The 9,650-nt window shown below is 57.0% G+C and overlaps 1 protein-coding gene across 1 annotated transcript; it reads left to right on the top strand.

Moving 5' to 3' along the window:
• The first annotated feature begins 3,388 nt into the window (after positions 1-3,388).
• Positions 3,389-7,929, top strand: Thy1 (Thy-1 cell surface antigen). The gene is given in 4 exon segments (NM_001172870.1): positions 3,389-3,442; positions 5,376-5,436; positions 5,940-6,275; positions 6,719-7,929. Coding segments are annotated over 3 exon segments (486 nt in total). The 5' UTR covers positions 3,389-3,442; positions 5,376-5,399; the 3' UTR covers positions 6,832-7,929.
• The last annotated feature ends 1,721 nt before the right edge of the window (positions 7,930-9,650 follow it).

The following is a 9,650-nucleotide window of genomic DNA, read 5'->3' as shown; positions in this document are numbered from 1 at the left end:
CAGCGATGGTTTTGCCACCTGTTCCACCATGACCTAACCTAACCTTGCTCCAGCTGCCACTTCCCTCAATTGAAACAGCTTGGAGCCGTGCATGGTGGCCACAGGGTGGTCAAACTCGTTTCACACTGGCCCCCGAAGAAAGTGTCCAGAGAGTGAGGTAGATGCTCTATGGCTTTCTAAGACCTGCACAGTCATTCATAGTGTAGTGGAAGAGATTCAAGAAGAAACAGACAGACTTCCAGAGGTTTTAGAACCAACACAGGTTTATCTGGGGTGTCTCCTTTGTGTTTAATATGGCATTGGGGCCACACATGCTTTCATTCAACTGGAGCTGGTCGACTACAAAGAGTGACCATATCACCTCAGTCCACTCGACTAGCTCAGGCTTCCTCTTACAGAACTTGTCTCCCAGGAAGATGAGTCTTAGTGGTGGTCACATCTGCTGACAGCCTATTGGCCAAAACAAGGCACGTGGCCACACCCAGACTCAGCATGGAAGGGGATCACATGCAGGTACCAGGAGGCAAGATTCACCGGGGACCACTACTGTGATATCTGCCATCCATGGGCAGTCACACTCATCTCTGAAGACCCAGCCTCCTCCCAGACTAGGCCACCCTGTGCCCCTCGGTAGACTCTCACAGTGCCTGTACACCTCTACCTGCACTCTATTTATCTGCTGTCTGGGCCTCCCCCAGGGAACAAGCCTTGAGGGTAGAGACTGCCCACTGTCTGACTCGGTGCTCACAGGGTGGGACCAGCGAAATCAGTTTAGCCAAGGTTCGAGAACCCATGCTGGCCACCAAAGGGCAAGGGGTGAGGAGTCAGGAGATAAGATCACAGGCCAAGCTGAGCAAAGCATCTGTCTGACCTTACACAAAGTCTTTCCCTTTGAGGGCTGCAGGTCCCCACTATAAAATGATAGGGAGGTTCTGCAATTCTCCAGGGACATTGAGAGAAACCAGTGACATGGAGAGTAAATGGTGGGAGTCCCTTGGTCAGTATAAGGAAATGAGCATTTTTAAAGGAATTCCTCTGAGCTGCCTCTGTCAGGGGCAGCAGGAGCATAGACATCTAAGGGACCAAGGGGGCAGCCACCATCTGCAGGACACCCTACCTTGGCTGAATTCCCTCCTGCTTCCAGCACTCCAACCCTGTCCACTAATGAATGAGAGTTTTAAGATCTCCTCCGTTTTGCCACACTGAAGCCCTACCCAGACCCTAGATGGCCTTATTCTTGAGCCTTCAATTCCATCCAACTGGGGACCGTGCTCTAACAGACACAGAACTGCACGCACCTGAGAGAAAAAGCTCCCTTCACCTTCCTGAAGACAAGAGTGCCTGGGGCCCCGAAAGTAGGCCAGGTCCTCCTCATCAAAGTAGCACAGCTGGGCCCTCCACCCAGTAGGCCAAGTCCTCCTCATCTTATCAAAGTAGCATAGCTGGGCCCTCCACCCAGCAACACAAGGAGACGGGCCACAGAGCATCCAGGGCCTCAGCCAGTCACAGCCCTGACATCATCTGCAGTTAAGGGACCTCTGGGTATGTCCTGCCCTGCAAAAAGAACCATCTCCATCCCCTAGCTCTGTGTGTGTGTGTGTGTGTGTGTGTGTGTGTGTGTGTAAGAGACAGAGAGAAAGAAGGGTTAAGCCCCAGTTAACCAATTATATTCTGATAGGAAGAGAATCCAGCCTGGAATCAAAAGCTGTTAAACAGGAACACGTCTCTACCTGCACTCTATTTATCTGCTGTTTGGGCCTGTGGAGGGACAGAAACGAAGGCAGCACGTCTAGACTGCAGCAGGGAGATGAATGGGAAAGATGGGGTGGTGGAGGTCAGCAGGCAGGGACCAAGACCTCCAGGGCCTTAATATCATCCTTTGATCAGGGAGCGGCAACCTGTGAGGAGGGACAGTCTCGTTAGCCCACAGGCCCTGGGAAGCCTGCAAGGGGTGCAGACTCAGTGCCAGAGTAAGCAGGTCCTAGATGAGCTGGGGTAGCTGCACTTTTTCATAAATGTGTCCTAGGAGCTTCGCTGCCTTCCCGAAGTGAATCAGCCTTAGGACCGGGACCATCCTCAGGTTACTCCGTTAGAGCATTCCATTGCTCAACGTACTGGGGGGACCACAGAGCGCCCCGCCCAAGACACTGAGGGAAGTGAAACTCCCACTTGAAGCCCAGAAGTGGCTTCCAACAGTGCCATTACAGGATTGGAAACCACAGTGGAGGTGCCAGGGCTTCTGTGAAGAAATAGGAGCCTGAGACCAGGCAGGAGATGGCTGGGAGGCAGGGCCAGCCTGCAGATGTTGTGATCAGGATTCACAAGGAAGCCAGGAGGCTCAAATCAATCAAATAAACCTTGGTTTAAAAAAAAAATCTCTGCACCTCTGAGTTTCAGGGACAAGTCATCAGCACTGGCTATTAAAAAAGAGAGAGAGACACTTTGGTGACATTAACTTTGTGAGGTAGACGGGGTTCTCCAGGGATCAGTATCTGGGTCTCAGCCTATTCCTTTCCAGACTTGGTGGGCCACACCCCTTTCTGAGAGCTCGGTCAGTCTCCCTGCTGCAGGCAGCAGCTCCAGCACTGGAAGCGCAGGCTCCAAGGCCAGCACCTTGCAGCCCTGTCACTTACAGCCAGGGAGCCGGGTGGGATGGCTTGAAGGGGTAATGTGACCGTGCATGTGGAAGGCAACACTCCTGTCTTCTGAAGCCCAAGCAGACAATTCAGAAAGTGAGAAGAACCTGGCGTCAGCCCAGAGCCCGGAGGAGACGGGCAGCAGAAAGCACCTGCAGGCTCCCCTGAAGGGTGAGGTGCTCTGGAGCACACAAAGGGGTGCGGCAAGGCCGGGCACCAGGGAAGGACCGGGTGGGCACATCGCTGCGTTGCTCCCAAAGGGCTGCTCCGCCGTGGGATGCATCTTACCGGCCTCCTTTGGAGAAAGGCCCACCCCAAAGCCGCTCACTGGAGACTCAGGAGGCGGTAACTCAGAAGCGTGGCAAACCGGGCTCCTGCACTCCTTACGCGCCGGTTTTCCCAGAGACTCCCGAAGACTGGAGGAGAAGAGAGGGTTACACCCTTAAAAGGAGAGCTGCGGGGGCTCGGGGCGGCGGCTGACACTCTTTGGGCTGCCCCACCCCGATCCTGGGGTCCCAAACCCTGCCTCCCCTCGCCAGGCCAGCCAGCCACAGAGTTAAGGTCCCCCTCCTTCAGGAGTGGGCCACCTCCCATACCCGGGCACCACTGCCACCTTCTCCCCGGCCCCTGGCCACCCCCATCCTCTTCCTCTAGCTTCTGATTGGCTGAACCCCGGGTCCTCCCCACCCTCCTCTCCCCCACCCCCGGTGAAAACTGCGGGCTCGGTGCAGGGTGCAGCAATCGGAGGTGGCATCGAGGTGGCATCGCGTCCCCGGGAGGCTGCAGCGGCGGAGGCCTGGGTCCAGGTGAGAGCCGGAGCCAGGTGGGACAGGGTCGCAGGCGGCTTCGGGAAAGCTCCAGGGGCACCGCGAGGAGGAGACGGCAGGAGTGGGGAAGGGTCCTCCATGCCAGCCTCCATGCCAGGCCTCGGCGGGAGCGCGATGCTCTGTGAGGCAGGGGCCGGGCCGCACCTGGCCTTTGCTGGAAGCCGCTTGCAGGATTCCGCCCACTCGGAGGCTGCAGCGCGGGGGAGAACCTGGAGGGAGGACACCAAGGGCGGCCCTGAGTCCAGCTCTCCTCCCGGAGGATCCCATCCCCAGCTCTCAAGGGTGGGGAGCGGGGGGAAATAGGCGAGAAGATGGAGGGTGGCCTGCAGGAGGGGACCTCAGCTCGGTGACCTCGCCGCAGGCTGGGTGCGGGGCACCAAGGTAGGGAAACCGCAGTGCCGCGGGCGGGGACTGGGTGGAAGGCGGGCGGACGGGGGATGGGAGAGCTGGGAAGGAAGAGGGGGAAGGGGGCCCTCAACCGGGAAAGAAAGAGGATTGGAATAGGGAAGTATTTAGGGTGGGGCTGGCCAGGGCGGGGTGGCTAGGGAGCGAGACCACGCCAGCTGCTGCGGCTCTGGCTGCGGGGACACCTGGCAGAGGAAATAGACCAACCGCGCCTCCCGAACCCTCCACCCCTGCTTTGGCTCCACATCCGTCTCCGGCCTCCGCCCCGCTTCTTCCCTTTCTTGTTCTACCCGCCGGCCCCCCTCCCCCTAGATCGCAGGCCTCACCCCGACTTGGTCACCTACATACCATCCTCTACTCAAAGCCGGACGCCAGCCCCCTGTCCTCCGCTGCAGAACGTGAGGTCTGGCTCCGGGCTGCAGCTCCAGCCCGGGCCGAGGGGACATTCCCTGTAGCCTCAAGGGCCGCAGGAAGAGCGCCAGCGATCCCGGACTCTGGAGGAGCATGCTCTAGGCACCCAGGCGCGCGCAGCTCAGCCAGGACCCGGGCCCCTCCTGTGGCTGCTCCAGGCCAGCTGCTCCGTGGCGCCGAAATGTTGGCCTGCTTAAGACTGAGGGGGAAAATGTTTTTCAGTGGGAAAGACTAGGCGAGGAGCATAGGCAGGGAGGCCGTTGGAGCCAGACTGGAAACCACAAGTTCAAGAATCTCCAAAAAGCATCTTGGCCCTTTTGCAATCAGCGAGCACTGTCATTTCCGTCACACACATCTGGGAACACTTTGTGGGCCCATTGCAGGCCAGGCTGGAACCCCTTAACAGCGCGCGCGCGCGCGCGGGCACACACACACACACACACACACACACACACGCGCGCGCGCGCCCGCGCTCTTGCAAGAGCCGGTGACACTGCAGGGTGTGTGCGTTGTGGAGCAGTCTGGTGCCAGATGTTTGTCGTTTTCTTAATCCCCACAGCCCCCTGGGTGCCTAAGGTTGAGTGAGCCTCCTTCATTGCTTCAGTAAATACATTAAATCAGTAAATGCAGTAAATCCATATGCCAGGGACTGATCTAGGGATTGGAAATAGAAGAAATAGAAAGTCCCTAAATGCACAGCAGGGTGAGCCAGCCCAGCACTCCCCAACTGTATTCTTAATTACGGTCAGCATAGTATTTTGTCAAACTAAACTTTCAAAAACAAGTGACAAGGAAGCCCTTGCCTGGGGAAAAGGAGTGGTGAAAATAAATCCCTTATAGTCAGCCAGCTAGGAAGTGTTCCATGCCACCAACACCCCACCATTCCAGCACATTCTCCCTCCTCTTCCCCTGTTTTCCCTAAAGAAGAGCCAGAATCAGTGTCACCTTCAAACAGAGATGGAGAGAGGACGTGGGGGGTGGGGAGAGTGGCTTAGATGCCTACCATCTTGTCTTCCCCCGGGAGTCCCAAGCTCGGCAGCAAGTGTGGGCACACAGGTCCCTTCTCCTGGCTAATCTCCCTCTGTTCCTACCCCAGGTCCAGGAGAGAGCTCTTGGCATCATGAACCCAGCCATCGGCCTCGCCCTCCTGCTGGCAGGTACTTGGCAAGGGGCAGGGCTGACGTTCCAGGGACCCTGGCTTCCCTCTCTTCAGAGAAGCTTGCTTCTTCCTCAAAGCCTCAGAAAGTGCAGTTGGCTGGGGGAGAGAGGGCTCGTTTGCCTCCCCAAAAGCAGCTGGCTACTCATTCCTGGGGTGGCCTTTGGAAATAATTCACTGAGCCCTGACTGCTGGAGTAGGCTGTAGAAATAGTTCACTAAGCCCTGTTCCATGCTAGTGAATGGGAATCTCCAAGTGGGGGTGTAGAACTCCCCAAGATCACTTGCCATTGCAACTTGCAATGGGACCTGGAGGTCAAGGTCAAGGAGACTAGGGAGGGAGGTCGGGATCTTGGAGTGGAGTGGGGTTCTGCTTCCAGGATCTCTGGGGTGGAAAGAGGCACTCAGAGAACAGGCCCTGGTCATGTCTACTGTCTAGGGATGTGGGTTGGACTCCCCTCATTATCATCTCTCCACCAACTGGAACGGGCACTGCTGGTGCCAGTCTTACAGGTATCCCGAGGGCAGAAGGTGACCAGCCTCACGGCCTGCTTGGTGAACCAGAACCTCCGTCTGGACTGCCGCCATGAAAACACCACCACTTTGCCCATCCAGTACGAGTTCAGCCTGACTCGTGAGAAAAAGAAGCACGTGCTCTTTGGCACCGTGGGGGTGCCTGAGCATGCCTACCGCTCCCGGACCAACCTGACCAGCAATTACAACATCAAGGTCCTCTACTTAGCCAACTTCACCACCAAGGACGAAGGGACCTACACATGTGAGCTGCACATCTCTGGCCAGCCATCCTCACCCAACTATAGGAACGTCTCTGTGCTCAGAGGTGAGGCAAACCCCCAGTGGGGTCAGATGGACTGAGAGGGCCAGGCGGGGAACCTCTGAGCTGGCTAGGACAGCAGACAATTCCCTTGAGCAGGCCAGAGAGGAGAAGGGCCCCATGACTCCCTCACTCTCTCCCAGCTGCTACCTCGTCCCCTAGGGAACCACTGCTCTCAGTGTGAGGCCTGGTCAAGAGGCACATCGGTGTGCTAGCTGCCTCCTCCAGGACTTTGGCCTTGGCCTCTCTAATCCACTTCACACCTGTCAAACCAGGATGGCGCTGCCTCCTCCACCCAGTTTTCTTGTGATGATATTTAGTAAGATTTGCATAAGATATATATGTGATGGGAAATACACTTGGTTCTGTTAGACCAGGTTGGCCCGAACAGAATATATCCATGCTTTGGGCCTGTGCCGGCCTCCCCTCACCCTGTTCTTTCTCCACAGACAAACTGGTCAAGTGTGAAGGCATCAGCCTGCTGGCGCAGAATACCTCGTGGCTGCTGCTGCTCCTGCTCTCTCTCTCCCTCCTCCAAGCCACAGATTTCGTTTCCCTGTGATTGGATGGGCCCATGGAGGATACAGGAAGCCTCAAGGCCCAGTGCAGAGATCCTGCTTCTGAGTTGTCTCACCCCTCTCCCCAACCCCTCACACATACTGGGGAGAAAGAGAGACCCTACTCCCTATAAAGAACCCCAGTGCTGCATGCAATCATCTACCCACTCCCTCTCTGCACACCACTGGCTGTCTTTTTGTACTCTGTTCCAGAGCTGCTTCTATTTTCAGAGGTTATCCTTCCTTTTCTTTGGGAGTGTGTGACAAGGGAAGCCAGGATTGGGGACCTGATGGAGAGTGAGGGTACGTAATGGGGAGTGGCATGGGGGTACCAGTCCTTGGGAAATGATGGCAGGACCAGAGGTCTAGGTGAGGAGGCAGAGGGTATGTCTGGCCTAGCTCAGATGTGCTGTGTGCTGAGACCTTCCCAGAAGTCAGGGCTGGCACCTCCAGATCCAGGTGTGAGGGCTCCATGAGGGTGAGAACTGAGCATCTCCACGAGCACTCTCAGGAGCAGCAGAGAAACTCCCTCTGGGAACCATAGGAGTCCCATAAGGCCTTGTGCCAGGGCGCTGCCCACTCAAGACGCAGATTCCGTGGGCAGCTGCGGCATTAACCCAAGGTTGGGGGAGGGGTAGGTGAGGGTCCCTCTGCTCTCCCCACCTGAGGAAGCTAAAATGCAAGCCTTCTGTCACTCACTGCTGCACCACCAGCTGAGAGGGTGACAGGAAAACAATGCCCCCTCCAGCTGTCCCAAGCTCCCAAGAGCTTTGTCCCACAGGCTGAAAGTCAAGGGGGCACCCAGAGCCCTACTGAGCTTGGATCAAGTTTCCAAGGGAGGCTCTTCCTCACTGTCAGCCCTGCTGGCTGGGCCCTGAGCCCTCAGGCAGCCCCCGCCTTGCAGGCCTTCCCCTCCCGGGTAGGGGGCCTGAGGCAGGTCCTGGAGCGGACCCAGGGCAGCACACTCCTGGGAAGATGGTGGTTCCCGATACCCAGCCCCCACCCCCAGCGGCTCCGCCTGCCCTGTGACTGTGTAGTGCCACCACAGCTACTGGTGTCTCATTGAGGAAAAAGAAAACTGCACAATAAAACTAAGCCTCTGGAGTGTCCTCGTGTCCATCACTGCTACGCTTCTCCACAGCGCCCCCGTCTGCCCGTTCCCCCTGGCTGGGAGTCTCTGTGTGCAGGAGACCCGCCAGATCCTGGGTACCCCAGCCTCCACCCCCCACCTTCTTCCTCCTACTTTGCAGCCCGAACCCCAGGGACATCCCACTGCTTGCTGGGCTTCCTTTCAGAATGACTCAAACATGACAATTCACCCAAATAAACACAAGCCCCCTCTCTGCTACCTCGCCTGGCTGCCACAGCAGACTTACCTGTCGGGGTGTGGGCAGAGCCCCGGGCCCGGGCTCCAGGAGGGACAGGCTCATGTGCAAGAACCAGCGTCGCTGTGCAGTCCACTGCCTCTTCCCAGCTCTGGTTGTTCCTCAGAAAGGCTGTGTCAAGTGCCATGTACTAGTCAGAGGGCACTGGGGCACAGGAGAGGGTGGAGTGGGTGGTGTCCATGTCATCAAGGTGGCCTGGCACATGCCTGTACTTAAATCTAAGCAGTGGCTACAGAAAGGACTGGAGGGGAATCTTGGCCCCTTAGGAGCAGGGAGGGAACAATGCCATGTGCGCGCACACACACACACACACACACACACACACACACACGCACACAACCACTCTACTCCCTAAATGAGAACAGGCACCAGGGCTCATCCTGGGACCGGGCTACACAGTGGCCATGGGTGATCATGGTTCCAGTGGCTGAGTTAGTGAGGCAGCCGCTCCCCAGCTCACCCTGCTTTGCAAGAGAATGTGGGCAAGGAGGCTGACTCATTTGGTATTTAGCACTACATATATGGTTCTTTCTGAACATTTTGCTTAAAGGCCCAGGTCTAATTTAATGCTCCCTCTCTCCCTACCACTTCCTGGTGACACCCCAGTCTTACACAGGCCCCGGTAGCAAGCAGGTCCAAAGAGGGCAGGAGAAGCCCACCAGGAGGAGAAGCTGCCTGTCACAGAGCGGGCTGATGGCATCCAGCATGATGCAGCCAGCTCAGGGCTCCCCAACGGGCAGAGACACCCTCCAGACCTGGCTCCTTGCTCAGCACTTTCTTGGGGCTGCAAGGGCCACACCAAGGCAGGAAGAGAAAAGCCTCAGTTGGGGGAGGTGGTTCCAACAGGCGGCCAGCGCCACCTTCAGTGTAGGAAGGGGGAGACCAGGTGGGAAATCTCAACTGAGAGCCTGGTGCCTGATGATGATACCTATTTGGACTCTGCTCTCAGACAGGTGCTGGGGAAATGGGGTGCCCTGTCCTGCTCAGGGGAGATGATACTGATCTCCCTGGGGAGTCCTGCTAGCCTGAATAGCACAGAGGCCAGCAGAGGTCCACAGACTGTAGAAGGCAGGAATAGAGAGAGGATCAGGCCATCAGGCCACATAACATAAGCTGATGACCACTGCAACGGACAGTGGGTGCCACAGGCTTTCACAGCAGGCCACAACAGCCATGGTCCATGGCTGCTCAGGTCACAGGTGTGGAGTAGGCTGTGGGACATCTGTGGTGACATGTCATTTATAAAGGACAGGGGCCTGCCCAGTGTACATGCCACACACACACACACACACACACACACATACACAACCATCCACCTCCCTTCTCTCCATCGGAACCTCTAGCCCCTAATCCCTACCCCAAGGCTTGGAATTCTCGCTAAAGTACAGCGATAAGCCGCTCTCCAACATGGTAGGGCCTCTCTGACACCTAAGGCCTCC

The sequence above is a fragment of the Cavia porcellus genome, unplaced genomic scaffold (assembly GCF_034190915.1).
Source record: "Cavia porcellus strain 051 isolate PalLab524CR breed Dunkin Hartley unplaced genomic scaffold, mCavPor4.1 scaffold_9, whole genome shotgun sequence".
Taxonomy (NCBI): domain Eukaryota; kingdom Metazoa; phylum Chordata; class Mammalia; order Rodentia; family Caviidae; genus Cavia; species Cavia porcellus.
The sequence above is the reverse complement of the archived record's forward strand: the minus strand, read 5'-3'. Positions and strand labels throughout refer to the sequence as shown.